This window comes from Xenopus laevis, chromosome 7L, assembly GCF_017654675.1.
Source record: "Xenopus laevis strain J_2021 chromosome 7L, Xenopus_laevis_v10.1, whole genome shotgun sequence".
NCBI lineage: Eukaryota > Metazoa > Chordata > Amphibia > Anura > Pipidae > Xenopus > Xenopus laevis.
The window spans coordinates 61,346,200-61,362,963 of NC_054383.1; the positions used below are offsets into that span (position 1 = coordinate 61,346,200).

Below are 16,764 nucleotides of genomic sequence, written 5' to 3' on the forward strand. Positions count from 1 at the left end.
TGCTGCATCTGCTTCAGTTAGAGATCTGTATGTAGTTAGCCTAGCACACTTTAAGATGGCTGCATAACCTGCTACACCAGCAAGTTTCATTTATTTCACATTATTCTGTTCTAGTGACACCCTAGTGTACACCACTCTCCCCTAAGCATATGTTAATAAATAGAGAAAGTAAAGGTTGGGCACCGGTGCACACAGGTCTGATTCTAGTTGATCAAGCAGCAACTGATCATCCAGCCATGACAGAGCAATAACCATTGAGATAAAGTGATAACGTTTGTTTAGAGAGGAGTTAATGAGGGGTTGTAAAAAGTTACAAGACTAATTGGAGAACTGATAATCAATGCAATGTGTAATATGGTTTATTTACACTGATCATTTAAAATTAAAATACTGATAAATTCCAGGAAATTGTATTACCTTGCTTGGCCACTTGACAAAATACAATGTTTTACCTTTGTTTTTTCCCTTTTTCAGTTTTTCAGAATTTATTGAACAGTATTTTTGTATCTCTTAGAATGGGCCTCAGTGACTTCCCTCAACAGGATTTATTAGTTTGTAAAGGGGTTTAGTATACTGAGAATATGGTAAATATCTGATCTGTGTTAGTTTGTTCATGATGCTTAGTCGAGGTACCCTTACAGCATACTTTCCAAATCTAGAACCACGTTTCTTCTAATCGTAAAGTATGCCTTTGTGTCTGCTGGAAGGACCTACTGGTCAATAAAGCATTAGACAGTTTATTATATGATCCCCTTATATACTTATACATAGTTGTCATATCATCCCTTAAGCGCCTCTTCTCCAAGAGACAACCCCAACTTGAACAGTGTTTCTTTGTTACTTAGACTTTCCATACCCTTTATCAGCTAAGCTGCCCCTCTTTGGACTGTCTCTAATTAAATAATATGTCTTTTGAGCACTGTAGATCAAAACTTCACAGCAAATGCTAGATGCGGCACAGTCCTTCAAACCCTTCATTGTCCTAATGTGCATATGCAAAGTAAGGTATATGCAAATTAGGGTCAGATTTGGTTTGGCATTTGACTGAATGCTTCATGAAAGATTTGAAATTCGGCGAATCCCAAAATAGTGGATTCAATGCATTCCTAGTCCAAATAGTCAAAGTAGATTTTGATGTTTTGTTGTATACAGTTTTAAATAGTATAAATATTTGTCAAGGTTCTTCATAAAGATTTTGCCATATCTAGTTTACTAACCATTACAGTCCCTTGCACTTGTATGTATAATTGTCCAAATCTTTGAGAAGTTTGTATTATCATCATGTGGTATAGAGAATCATTATAATTAGTATGTATTTATTTTATAAAGAGACAACATATTCAGCAGCATTGTAGAATAAAGCATTACATACTAGAATAAAGCATTACATACTATAAACAGCCAATAACCAATTCAAAAGAGGCAGTGAATGAAAATCATTACTACATAGTTTCCAAGGAAATTAAAGGCAAATGCACTCTGCTTTGCAAAACATTTGTACTGTTTATGGAATTCTTTGGAATGACAATGTAATTGTGAAGAAAGAGTAGTCAGCACACGGATTCTCAATATTCTTTAAGGATGGTGCACGTTCTGCAATGGCCACTTCCCATTGGCAAACAGTATAATGCAAAGATTGAACAGCACCATCAACTCTTGAGTCATTTAAAAAGCCTTTAAAAAAGCTTTTGTGGGCATCATCGCAACGTTTCAGGCCATACGGCCTTTTATCAAGCTTACTGACCAATTCTAAGTACAACAATTTATACCCTTTAACACCATCTAGTGGTCAACATAGTGAACAAATTATTTTAACAAAAAGACAAAAAGATAGAAAAACACAAAAGCAAACAGGACCAACTGCAATAATCAATTTATTGCACATGAGTTACATGCACAAACACTGGGTGAATATATCAAATGCAAACGAATCCCACGAGGCCTGCGCTCACATTTAAGACCCACAATGTTCTCCAATAATGAACAGTTTTGTAAACTGCTATAAGCTATACTTAACAAATGCTCTATCGATCTTATGGTGGCGATAATAGAAGAGATCCATAAAGAGTTACCAAAAGTATCACAGAGCGGAAACGAAATGGAAACAAAGTTGCGGAACCAGGCGAGCCCTCAGGTGTTCACAGAGGGAAAGAGAAAACTAACAAAGCTTTCGCATGGAGTTGCAAGCACGCAAACGCACCAAGTTCCAACGCGATGCGGCTGATTATGAGGAGGGTACAGTGTACCGATGGGAAACTAACCGCAATGATCGAGGAGGCTTCCAAGGGAGGGACCCACGAGGATTCTGCAATAAACCAAGGGAGACACGAAGAGCGCGTGCATCAACTGAAACCTCCGACTCGCAAGATACCTCGCTTCCTTTTTTAGGAAGTTCCTTTACGGCAAAGTTCACTTACGGCCGATCCATAAGATACAAATGAGGGGGCCGCAAGCACCACAAGAAACAAGCAGCACCGACAATACAAACGTCGACGGATGCGGTGGTGAACATCTCTAATAAAGCACTTACAGACATTGAACTGCAGGTATTGCATAAAGGACTCTCCTTAGCTTGGTGAACAAACCCGATTTCTTTAAATTGGACTTAGAATTATTTAGACTTTTCAGGACATTAAGATTGAAGGCCCAATTTGATAACAAAAAAGATGTGGGAGTTGTAGTTCATTCCATAAATACTTTCTGTGGGGATCTGTTAGATCTTAAACCCTTAAGTACATATATGCCTAAATGTGACAATGTATTTGTGGAAGCATATATTAAACACGTAACCAGGGAAATCAGGATGTTAGAGGATAAATACCGCAGAGGTGATATACATGTACTCCCTAATAACCTAAATAAATTGGAATATCAGTCGTTATTAGATCTAATGGGCAACACAGAGATTATTATTAAATCTGCGGATAAAGGGGGAGCACTTGTTATTATGAATAGGGAGGATTATGTTGCTGAAATAAAACGCCAATTAGAAGATAATACTACATATCTGAAATTAAGAAATAATCCGTTAATTGGAATCCAAACAAAAATTAAAAATCTGGTCGATGAAGCTAATCAACTAAAGATTGTAGATGGAAAATTGGCAGTTTTCTTGCAGCAACAATTTCCTTTAACACCGTTGTTTTATGTACTCCCCAAAATCCATAAAAACTTGGAACATCCCCCCCGGGAGACCCATAGTGTCCTGTATAGATTCTGTTTTGTCACCTATTGCTATTTTTGTTTATAAGATCATTAGACCATATGTGGAAGCCCACAAATCTTATGTTAAAGACACCAGTGATTTCCTAAACAAAATATCTGTTTTCTCTAAGGATATGGAGGGAGTATGGTTGGTGACTCTAGATGTAGAGAGTCTCTACACCTCCATCCCACACGATGGCGGTGTTGAGGCTGTCTCATTGGAGCTACTAAAAGATGAAAGTCTTGGTGGATCCCAAAAAAAATTTGTGATCCAGTGTTTGGAACTCCTCCTATATAATAATTACTTCCAATTCGATGAAGAATTTTATATGCAAATATGTGGTACGGCAATGGGGTCTAATGTGGCCCCCGCCTACGCAAACATATTCATGAACCAATTTGAGACAAAATTTGTCTATGTACATGAATTATTTAAAATATACTGCAAGAAATGGATGCGTTATATCGATGACGTGTTTGCGCTATGGGCGGGGCCACTTTGGACCCTTGAATTATTTGTTCAGGAAATCAATAATGCATTACCCTGTATAAGGTTTACCTTAAATTCACATTTGGATGAAATTCCGTTTTTGGATACTAAAGTATATAAATCTGAAGGGGGTTTACTAACCGATTTATATGTAAAACCCACTGATCATAATTTATTGCTACATTTTAAATCCTTCCATCCGCCACAGCTAAAGAAAGCTCTGCCGAAATCACAATTAAGCAGAGTTAAACGTATAGTCCCATCTGAAGACATAGTGGATAAAAGGTTGGATGAGATGTGCAATAAATTTTGTGAAAGGGAATATACAGATAACCTCCTTAAGACGCAATTGACCAAAATTCAAAATCAAAATAGAACATAAAATGTTAAAAGGTAAACCAAAAAACAGAGAGAACAATGTTACTTTTGTCACTCAATACAATACTTTGAGAAAACAGGTTGCTAATATTTTACGTCACCATTGGCCGCTGATAAAAAATAATTTACCTCAAATCAATGCGTTCACTAGACCTCCAATAATAGCCTATAAAAAGGGGAGATCTTTAGGCTCTGTCCTAGTTCATACTGATATGAGACAAAGTAGTGAATGCAGGAATAGTAAAGTAGGGACCTTTCCCTGTTATAACTGCAACTGTTGCTCTAATGTTCAACAGGGAGAAGTTGTTTTTCACCCTAGGAAAGGATATCCCATAAGGATCAAAGATCGATATTCCTGTAGTTCAACGTGTGCCATATTTATAATTAAATGCCCTTGTGGGCTTGCGTATGTGGGCCAAACCAAGAGAACAGTTCGTGAACGCATGAGAGAACATAAATCAGCAATTAATACCGGAAAAAGAGACCAAGCCGTAGCAGGCCACTTTATTGAGTACTCTCATAGAGTGAACCAATTGAAATTCCAAGTGTTAGAGACAGTGGAAATGAAACAACGAGGAGGTAATAGACATAAGGACCTATTATACCGAGAAGCATTTTGGATTAGAAAATTGGAAACTTTAGAGCTATGGGGATTGAATAAAGAGTATGATTTAGGTCCCATTTTTAGATGATCACGAATGGCATTTTTAACTTTATATTAAATTAATTATACGTTTTTTTCATTATGATCTATGTCTTTATTTTTTTACAGATGCGCTATGTGATTTTTTTATCGTGCCAAGCTTCTATCTATTGGTATCACTTGATTGACGTAACTGTTAATTGACACTATATTATTGATTATTGCAGTTGGTCCTGTTTGCTTTTGTGTTTTTCTGTCTTTTTGTCTTTTTGTTAAAATAATTTGTTCACTATGTTGACCACTAGATGGTGTTAAAGGGTATAAATTGTTGTACTTAGAATTGGTCAGCAAGCTTGATAAAAGGGCGCATGGCCTGAAACGTTGCGGTGATGCCCACAAAAGCACAAATAAAGGCTTTTTAAATGACTCAAGAGTTGATGGTGCTGTTCAATCTTTGCATTATGACAATGTAATTGGTCATATAGATGGCTGGCTCGTACCCAGCATTAGTTGCCAAACAAACCAGATTTGCAGGCAAGCAGATGACATAGCACTAGTTGAATACAAATCAGTATTTAAAACTGTATGAAAACACAACCAGCTTACATGGTTATGATGATTAAGGGTTTTAATATGGTGTAGGCACTAGGGACATGACATTAAAAGTCACCCTGCATCAATGTAGTTGTATATATGTTCCTGTTTGCTCTCTCTTATGTCCTCTTGCCTATGAAAACATCCTGTTTACCTTTAATTCTTCATTCTGTGACTACCTTGTAATGCAATGTAGTCTTCCCTTATTATAATGATTAAAGTGTAGTTCAGTATTAAATGTAATGCATTTTTGAAAAATGTCTTGTGTTGAACCATACACTGCAGTTAATTTTCATTTTGACATGATTTTTCTTTTCATGTTCCAGGAGTTTGATCACCATTGTCCCTGGGTAAATAATTGTATTGGACGCAGGAATTATCGTTACTTTTTCCTTTTTCTGGTGTCTCTTACTTTGCATATTATGAGTGTATTCATCTGTGGCCTTTTCTATACAATGGGACACCCTGATCAGCTTGGAGATATTGCTGCTGCAATCACGTATCCTTTCTAGGGGAAAATTTTGGTCACATGATTTTTCTTCTTAAAGGGGATGTTCAACGAAACTAAGTTTTAGTATTTTATAGAAAGACCTATTCTAAGCAAATTTACAACTGGTCTGTAATTTTTTATGGTTTTCAATGTTTTGCCTTGCTACTATTTTGACTTCCCAACTGTTACCTGGTAATTAAGCTCTTGCAACATTTTTTATATTTTTAAGTTGCTGGTTTTTCTATTTTAGATCAAGGCAAGTTGTTGACTCTACACATGCATTCTACCTGTTGCATGCAAGTGATTTTGTCATGGAAAACAAGTTATTTTCAAAATGCAGACAGATTTTTTTTTAAATTTTTAAATTTGACATGGGGCTAGACATAATTTTAATTTTCCACATGCCCTCAGTCTTGTGACTTATGCTCTGACAAACTTCAATCACTCTTTGCTGCTGCACTACAAGTTGGAGTGATATCATCTCTCCTCCCTTCCTTCTGTCTTCTTAAATGAAAACTATACCCCTCAAACAATGTAGGTCTCTATAAAAATATATTGCATGAAACAGCTCGTGTAAAAACCCTGCTTCATGTAAATAAACAATTTTCATAATAATATACTTTTTTAGTAGTATGTGCCATTGGGTAATGATAAATAGAAAATTGCCATTTTAAAAAATAAGGAGCGCCCCCTGGGATGGTAGGATTCATTGTGCACACAAACATACCAAACATGTTAGGTCACATGAGCCAATTAACAGACAGTTCTGTCTTTTGCTTCCACACTGCTTCCTGTTAGAGTTGTAGTATTTCTGGTCAGGTGATCTCTGAGGCAGCACAGAGACCATCACAAAATGGTGGTTCAAGACAAGAGATGTAAAAGGGCAATATTTACTTAAATACATATTCCAGTTTGGTAAGATTCTTTAATATGCCACTTAATTTGATATAAACTATCTGTTGCTTAAATATTCATTGTGGGGGTTTAGTTTTCCTTTAACATTGCTCATGGCACAGGTAATATCTCTGCGAAAATTACCTTGGAAGTTCTCTCCCTCAGCTTTACACCTAGTTTTTTTTTTTTAAATCATTTTTAAAAACTTCTCCTCCCCCCTCCTCTAACTGTGTCATTGGCACCGATGTGTAGCAAGACCACCACGTCTTACCCCGCCCCTCCCAATAATGTGTCCACTCATTCCACCACATGCTGAACCCTAGCAGCAGGCAAGCAGCAGACCATTCAGCATAAAGGGTCTTTATGACAGATTACTCTATCAACCTTTCTATTAATTGAATCCCCTATTACTAAAACCTGCCTTTCCTTCCTTGCACTCCCCCCATAACCTGTATTAGAAACACTGCTTCCTAGGGTGCTCTGATAGTCAGCCTGCTCCATACACTCCACTTCAGAGCTGTCTCCCCCAACATTTTCACTCAAAATATCAAATCTGTTGCTTTGGACCAGCCCCCCTAACCGTCCGTCCCCTACTTCCTCTCTTGACTGTCACTAACCTGTCTTCTTCATTAGCCTCCACTGCCCCTTCTCCACCCCCCACAACACTGGCCCTTGCCAGTGGTTGCTCTGCGAGGCTCCTTTACTTCCCCACGTTTACCGCCTCCCTCAGTGCTGCAAACCCCGTTAGAGTCTGTAGTTCAAATTCCAAGATGCAAACCCACCTGGATCTGTCACATGTAAATACTGCATGGAACTACTGCTCCAACACCATATCCATGTGACAAGACACACACTGAGTAATACCGGCAAACCCACTTCCACTCATATTTACACTGGGTACTTAGTCTCCCAAATGCAATTTCTCAAAAAAGCCTTTTTAAGTTTTAAACTCCTTTAGGTTTTTAACACCTGTGAAACACCTAATTCACATGCAACACTTCGAGTTTCAGCTATTCCACGATTCGAGAAAAAACGCAGTGAAACCACACGAGTATGAATATACTGGAGAATAATCTTTGAACCTTGATTAGTCGCTATTTATTAAAGAATAAAACCATGAAAATTTGCCAGAAAAAACTCGCCAAATAAAAATCTTCCCTAACAGTAAACCACTGAATGTTTGTTTCAGAAGTATAAACAAGTGAATCCAAGTAACAGCCATTACATAGACTAATTTGTTTTTTTTTTCTTTAAGAATGTAAGCTCCTAGAATTATTAGTGAATTTCTGGTGTGGTTACGCAGTTTATTTAATAATGCATTATTTAAATAAGGTGGAATGTACATTGTGAGCGGAAAACACAAGTGATTGTGTAAGAGATTTAGCCCCTTTGCAATCCAGCTTTTTCTCCCCGATGTTCAAATTTACACCAGAAATTAGCAATATACATCACACTGAGTCTGCAGGTCTACAATACAGTCAAACCCTGATTATACATACCCTGATTTAACATTTTCCTAGATTTTAGTATTTTTTTCTGGATTTTACTTTTGTTTCATGGTCTAATACATTTCAAAGGGAGCTTTTCCAGGTTGTTTGTTTTCAAGCATTTTACAACATAATTTTGGCCCATTTTCATTTTCCCTGTTTATCCCATAAATGTTTCTGCATTTAAAGTCTTTTTTCCCACTGTGCACCATGTTTACAGGAAAACCTTGATTTTTCTCACTCCCATTTTGTGTTTTCCCAGATTTTGCTCCCCCCCCGTTTCCTGGAAAAAAAATTAAAATTGGTGTATTCTGTCCCTTAGGTGCTCACGAGGCCCCGTATGATTGAATTATTAGCCTTCAGTAAAGCAAATGACTTAAAAGGGTTGGCTCACTTTTAAGGTAACTTCTAGTATTTTATAGATTGGCTATAGTTTTTTAATTCTTTTCCATCTTCTTCTGATTCTCTACAGCTTTCAAATTGGGATCATTGATCCCATCAATCTAAAAACACATTTTTGCTACTTTTTATTACTCATTTTCTATATTCTGAAATATTTAATATTTCAGTCTCTTATTCAAATTAATGAATGATTCTTGGGGTAATTTGGACCCTTGCAACCATATTTCTGAAATTGCAAACTGGAGAGTTATGAATAACTCAAAAACCAAAAATAATAAAAACTTAAAATCAATTGCACATTTTCTCAGAATATCACTCTCTACGTCATGTTAAAATTTAACTCAAAGGTGAGCAACCTTTTTAACCAGATATGGTATTTTTGCTGTATATGACCATCCTAAATTATACATGTTTATGTCTCAAAGACCTTCCTTTCCCTTTCTTTATTGTCGTTTCTGTTTTCCTAGTCAAATTCTATTCTATGAGGCCCATTGTTCTGTTGATAGGCTAATGATGGGTTTCTTGGGGGGTTGGGAGGGGGTGATATCACTCTGACAGTGTAGCAGTAAAGAGTTACTGAAGTTTATCAGAGCACAAGTCATAAGATGGGGGTACCTGGGAAATTTACAACATGTCTAGCTCTATGCCAGATTTCAAAATTAAATATGAAAAAAATCTGTGCTTTTAAAAAATGGATTTCAGTACAGACTGGTGCTTTTGGAAAAAAAGAAACATGGTTTCCCATGACAGTTTCGGTTTAAGGAAACCTAAAACGGTGTGGACAGTAATTAGGTCAAACCTAATATAAAATCATTTCTATCACCATTCTTAAACCTCTCATCTGTGAAACAACTGATTCCGAGCTACAATTTAAAGACTCGATTGTGAGGATGTAACTATTAACAAATCGACTTTGCCTTGTATTCTCTAGCAGATAAAATAATACAAATGACTAAACCATAAAGAGCAGATGGTAACATTACAACACAGATGGCTCTAGACACCAACTCATCAAAACACATCGGATTTACATTTGAGACATTGTGGCAGACCATATAGCATATCTGGTGGAAGTGTCAGTATACTCAAGCTTACTGGTTAAAAATATTTAAACTCATTGATGATTTATACACATATTATTGACAAGTAAACTACTTGCCAGATTATGTAAACAATTTAACCGTCCCAAAATCGATGATATTATCCATGAATTGTCAAGGTTTAGAGGCTCTTGTAAGGTTGGAGTATTGACCAAGGAGGAAGCTGTATGCAGAAAGTCCAATTTGTGGTAGCCAAGGGGTTAAAAAAACATTTGTAACTTTATCCAGACAAAAAAAGTAAATTTCTTTGAATTTCGATGTCACGCCACAGTCATGGGCACCGACATAAAGGATTTGAAGTGGAGAGCTCCGTAACAGAGCGCTCCCGACAGTAGCCCCTCCCCCAGGGGGCCACTGGAACACCATGACAAGGCTTCTGAGGAAACTGAGCAAAATTCCGTATCAATCATGGCATGTGGACATCATCATACCCATGAACATTTTTTTGGGACAAAGCCTTCCCCCTGAATGAGATACTGCAAGGATCCCCTGGAGAATCTTGAAAAGGCAAATGTGCCAAATCAGTTATTTTCTTTAATGTAAACAATAGGAGCCAAGACCCACCTCATAGCTGCACTGTTGGCTCAGCTCAGACTAGTCAGTGGCTGGAGGATATGGTTCATAAAGCTTTACTAAAAATTAATATGAACAAGGCACCAGGGCCAGATGGAATACATCCTCGGGTACTAAGAGAACTTTGTTCGGTTTTAGACTGACCTCTATTTTTTATTTTCTCAGACTCGCTTTGGATTGGATGAAAGATGATGTAATTTCTATTTTTAAAAAGGGATTATAATCTCAGCCTGGCAATTATAGGCCAGTTAGTTTGAAATTCATGGAGGGCAAATGAGTTGAAGACTTGTTAAAGGGGCGGTTCATCTTTAAGGTAACCTTTATTATGTTATAGAATGGCCAATTCTAAGCAACTTTTCACTTGGTTTTAATTATTTATTTTTTTATAGTTATTTGCCTTTTTCTTCTGACTCTTTTCAGCTTTTAAATGGATGCCGCTGACTCCCTTCTAAAAAACAAATGCTCTGTAAGGCTACAAATGCATTGTTATTGTTAGTTTTTATTACTGATACTTCTATTCAGGCCCTCTCCTATTCATATTCCAGTCTCTTATTCAAATCAATGCATGGTTGCTAGGGTAATTTGGACACTAGTTACCAGATTACTTGAGATGCAAATTGAAGAGCTGCTGAATTAAAAGCTAAATATCTCAAAAACCTTTAATAATTAAAAATTAAAGCAAAATGCAAATTGTCTCAGAATATCACTCTCTACAATCTACATCTCAAAGGTGAACAACCCCTTTATTGAAGATGTTTGCACATGGATCGGAAACTGGCTACAGAATTTTGTACAGAGAGTTGTTGTTAATGGTACATTCTCTGTTGGAGTAAGGTTCTTAGTGGGGTCCTTTAGTGCTCTGTATTGGGTCCACTTTTATTTAAGTTGTTCATTAATGAATTAGGGGAGGATATTGTAAGTAATGTATCAGTGTTTGCAGATGACACAAAACTATGCAGCCTAATTAATTCCATCCAGGATGTGGCATCCTTGCAGCAGGATCTTGGCTAAGTGGCAGATGAGATTCAATGTTGATAAAAGTAAAGGCATGCACCTGGGATTTAAGTATATTATCCACTTATACCCTTAATGGGATTGCACTAGGCAAATCCATAATGGAAAAGGACGTTGAAGTCCATGTAGATAATAAACTTGGCTGTAGCAATGCAATGCAATGCAGCAGCTTCAAGGGCAAACAAGGTCTTGAGCTTTATTAAAAGGGGCATAGATTTGCGAGAGGAGAGGGTAATTCTTCCACTGTACAAAATGCTGGTAAGGCCCCATCTAGAATATGCCATACAGCAGTTTTGGCCTCCAGCTCTCAAACAGTATATTATTGAATTAGAGAAGGCCAACTGAAAAAAAATCTCAGCTATGAGAAAAGACTGGGCAAGTTGGTATTGTGAAGAGGCGCTTGAGGGGTTATATGATAACTATGTTTAAATATATAAGGTGATTATATAATAATCTCTGTAATGCTTTATGTACCAGTAGGTCCTTCCAGTTGACATGTGGGCACGCATTCCTATTAGAAGAAAGGAGGTTCTGGCTAAATATTCAGAAGGGTTTTTTTTACAGGGAGAGTTGTGAAGATGTTGAATTTTCTCCCTGAATCAGTTGTGCTGGCTGATACATTGGATAGCTATAAGAAGGGGTTGGAAGGCTTTTTAGCAAGTGATGGAAACGGGATAATGGAAGATAGCTCCTAGTACAAATTGATCGAGGGACTGGTCAGATTGGCATCTTGGAGTCTGGAAGGAATTTTTCCACCCTCTGAGGCAAATTGGAGAGGCTTCAAAATGGGTTTTATGCCTTTCTTTGGATCAACTAGCAGTTAAGCAGGTTAAATATAGACTTTTTTCAACCTAACTCTCTGTTACTGTGTTCCTATGTATGTTACTATGAGTCCAAAGAGAAGCTGTTAGAAATTGCAGCTTTAATAAGAGACATACAGCAGACAGCCACAGAGATTGACAATTTCTAAAATAGGGAAAGGATCAATAAAGAAGGTATTTTGAGATGGATATATTTCTTCAGCTTAGCATAAAGAGAATTTTTTGACAGAGCACTTTCCCACACTTGGGTTCTATGACTGACCAAGTCCTTGGAGAAGACAAGAATATCATCTAAATAGATGACCACTGAATTGCCCCAGAAGGTCCCTGTATATGTAATTGACAAATCTTTTGAAGACAGGTGCATTACAGAGCCTGGATTCATGTATTCTTCTCTACAAAGCAGAATACAGAGCCAGCAGGAGAGATGCAGTAGATTGCTGTATGAACCCACGTTGGAGATTATCTCCAGTGTACTTCTTCATATCAGAAGTCTCAGCAAGAGAAAAGGGATAGGCATAAACTCTAGGAGCATAAAGCAAACCGGAGAGTCTTCAAAATGTGAATAATGTAGTTTTTATTGACGCACTACATGTTTCAGACCCCTAAGGTCCTTCCTCTGGTGCAAGTTGCGACTTGCACCAGAGGAAGGACCTTAGGGGTCCGAAACATGTTGCACCAGAGGAAGGACCTTAGGGGTCTGAAACATGTAGTGCGTCAATAAAAACGACATTATTCACATTTTGAAGACTCTCCAGTTTCCTTCATGCTTTGTGTTAATGCTGTGTAGATGGCTACTCCACCAACCTGTTGAAGAGTCTGACTATCAAGTCATTTGGAGGATCGTTTGGGAATAAAAATCTGAGTCCATTGTACTAATAACCTCTAGGAGGCATGGTTCCAGGAAGAAGATTGATGGTGCAATCATAAGGACAATGAGGAGGAAAAGTTTCAGCTGACTTTTTGCAGAATACAACCAAAACATCTTTATATGCAGAAAGCAGGGTTTGATGATAAGTGGGTGCAATGGTTAACCTATGAATACAGGTAGAGGGCAGACAATTTTTGAGACAGTAGGAACTTCATTGGTAGATTTGGCTGGTGGCCAAATAATTAATAGGATTATATAGGTAAAGCCAGGGTAAACCCAAAACTACCGGTGCAGAAGCACAATTGATAAGTAAAGACAACTTATTTTAATGCAATTGTAATTAATTGTAATTCCCATATTGTCTCATAGATGATTTCAGAAGTCAGGGGTCTGTCGTCTATCGCCAAAACTCATAAGGGGGTAGACATAAGAAAAAGGGGAATTCCAAGATGCTTGGCAAAGGTAGACTCCCTAGACTTACCTAGGCACGGGAGTTTCCCTGCTTCAAAGCACAGTTATTAGAAAAGGGGCCAATCTTGGGCCAGATCTTCCAGCTGTTCGGAGAGATACAAGATCATCTTTAAGTTTATTAGGCAATCCCTTGTACCAGTCAGATGAAGATCATATTCTTTGTTGAAGCCGTGCTTATTTATCTGTTGTTTAAAAATTATATTGTATGATCAGCCTCATTTGTGCTGCTACTTTCAATCTCAAAAATTTCCTTACTCGTTTTTAGTATTTCAGTTTTGTGTGTTGCTGGCCTCTTCTTTTTTCCAGTGGCAGGTCTAACGGGATTTCACATTGTGCTTGTTTCTAGAGGACGCACTACCAATGAACAGGTAAGAAGCTGTGCATTGCACTTGTTCTAGAATACTTTCATTGATATTTATTTTAAATACATTACATTGAACTTTTTTTTATTTTCTGTCATTGTTTACTTGTTCTTGTGATATATTAATAAATAAGAAAAATAGCAGGAGTTCACATTGTAGATGTTGTAGACCTATAGTAACCGCCACTTACCTAAATATAATTAATAATATGGGGCATGTACTCAGCTAGCCAACAGAAATTTAACTGTACAACACTCATAGACAAGCAAGACCTTTTCTTTAAAACGCCTTTATTGAACAAATTTGGAAGAGAGGGCTCTGGCAAAAGCAACATTTCAGGTAGGGAATCACTGAATCCCAGATACGTATTGTCTTAATCCAAACCCTGTGACTTTTGGTCACTCAGAAAAGTTTGGTTCCTTTTAACCTTTCTGTGCAAATTTGGGTTTGGATTTGGTTTGGGATTCAGCCAAATCTTTTAAAAAAATATTTGGGATTCAGCCAAATCCCAAGAAAAAGGATTTGGTGCACCCCTAATTTCAGGTTTATATGACTATTTTTATAGCTTTAAAAAAGGCTCTTGGTGGCCTGAAATGTTGCTACTGCCAAAGGACTGTATAGAAGACACACCAATAAAAAAAGAAAAGCCCTCTATTGCGTGTGAGTCTCTGCTAAACTAATAATTTAGCACACAAAAACATTTATTGGTTTTTAAAAAGTGCATACAATACCAAACTACAGGTATCGGACCTGTTATCCAGAATGCTCGGGACCTGGGGGTTTCCGGATAACGGATCTTTCCGTAATTTGGGTCTTCATGCCTTAAGTCTACTAGAAATTCATTCAAACATTAAATAAACCCAATAGGCTGGTTTTGCTTCCAATAAGGATTATTTATATCTTAGCTGGGATCAAGTACAAGCTACTGTTTTATTATTACAGAGAAAAAAGGAATCATTTTTAAAAATTTGGATTATTTGGATAAAATGGAGTCTATGGGAGACAGTCATTCCGTAATTCGGAGCTTTCTGTATATTGGGTTTCTGGATAAGGGATCCTATACCTGTACTAACTAACAGCCTAGTGCCACATGGCCCCCATGCTCCACTCTCCTTATGTTTGCAGAGGTACCTTTGATGAATGTGGAATGTAGAGCTGTACTGAGGAATTTGTAAAGTTTTCTTGCTCGTTTAAACATGATCTATCATTGTTGAAAAATGTTTTACATTTATTTGATGGGGGGCTTATAACAATGAGCAAACTCATTTCCCTTGCTGAAAAATGAGTGCAACTGCAGAAAAATCGGCGAAATGATGAAAATTCATCATTGAGTCCTTGGGCATATTTTTTTCACATTTTGCTTGCATCTTTTCTTGCGCTAATTGGTCATTGGGTATTTTTTCTAACATTTTTCTTGTAGGCACTACTCTTTATACCAAAAAGGTGGGGAGCTTTTCCACCTTCACCACCTTAATAATAGAATTGTACAGATAAATAAAAATACATTTTATTGGTACTAAAACAGTGTGGTAGAATAATCTATATACTTGGCCGGCCTATCCTATTTACTTCACAAATTTCAAATGATAAATAAAAATCAATTGTTTAACTGGCTGCAGTTCATATATCCTTAAAAAACTTAAAAAGACTTTAAAAAAACAAATCACTGAGGATTTCATACACCTTCAATCACAGTTCATAGTGATCTATATTTCATAAATAGGGGTTAAAACTTCTCCCAGATATTGTTCACCAATCCATTCAGATAGTATTCAGGAGGTTACTTTGTTGCCAATTTATATTAAGTTCGTATTTTAATTGTGCAAGCTGGTATTGCGGTGTGTTTAATAGACTTATGCATTCCACAGGGCAATTTTCTCATGGCTTGTTACTAGCTAAAGCTGTAAAATGCCTCTAATATTGTTCAATATCGCCAGCGACAACTGCAGGAGTCCCCCCGTCGCTATATCTGAGAGAATGGGGGAGCAGAGCTATTTTCATAACAGTACAACAACCGGTACGGTCTCACCCACAGTCGCAGTATCTCTCCGGGCTTTTCCTCCACCATCTTGCTTATCCACAGCCTTTTTCCTGTTTATACTGTGTTTCGCAGCTCCATACTCGCAATTCTGAATCTGGGAACCCTCCTCTCTCAATTAGCGTTGGATTACTTCAGCGTGCATTCCACCATGAACCGCCCTATGTATAAGTATATCGATTGTTCTACCACACTGTGTTTTAGTACCAATAAAATTTATTTTTATTTGCTCTATAGCTCAGCAGGGCACAATGTGGCTTGTACTAAAAAAACTAGAAAGTGATTTGGCAAATCACCCATAAAACTTAATGCTGACATTCATCAATACTAATTATTTTAAGCACTTGCTAATGCATTCAGGGTAATATGTTTTTTAGTTATACAAGGATAGTCATCAATTTGTGTATAATGTATGTGCACTAGGATTCATTTGGAGAGGTTAAACTTGATGACTTTTTTCTTTTTTCAACCTAGGTTAAAGGAGACATTATTTAATATCCATTTATCAGTATAATATTCCCACTTCATTATTATGTGCAGTGGTGCAAATAAAAAACTTTAAAAAGCAAACATCCAAAAAACATCATAATATATGAGCTGCAATGAAATCCTTTCTCTTCCGAGTCTAGGCGGAAGCGAGAGCTGGGCGTGTATTCATTCTCCAACAGGAAATCAACATTGTATTGATTGACTGCCAGAGCTTTTCAGGTCCCCATCTTCGCACCATTATACAGTAATCTATGTATTTTTTATGTCAAATCATAATCAGTCCCATATAGTGCAGCTCAAGCAGGGCATATTGGGTAATCCACTCGTTTGGTGGCCTCGATAAGATGTATGGTCAGTTTAAGCGTTTACACTAAAACCTAACCTAAAATATATTTTTCATTCCAGAAATAATTTGCTGTACCAACATAATAATAAACCAGTTT

General features: G+C 37.2%; 1 protein-coding gene across 9 annotated transcripts in view; it reads left to right on the top strand.

Moving 5' to 3' along the window:
• The window catches only part of zdhhc5.L (zinc finger, DHHC-type containing 5 L homeolog), a 199,932-nt gene that overhangs the window by 97,146 nt on the left and 86,022 nt on the right, over window positions 1–16,764 (top strand). For 8 of the 9 annotated variants that reach the window (XM_041569019.1, XM_018225554.2, XM_018225553.2 and 5 more), the window contains 2 exons: window positions 5,636–5,808; window positions 13,698–13,800. The exons of the other annotated variant lie outside the window; for it this stretch is intronic. In XM_041569019.1, the coding sequence (XP_041424953.1) occupies window positions 5,636–5,808; window positions 13,698–13,800 (276 nt within the window). The remainder of the gene's footprint in view (window positions 1–5,635; window positions 5,809–13,697; window positions 13,801–16,764) is intronic. 9 annotated transcript variants of the gene reach the window in all.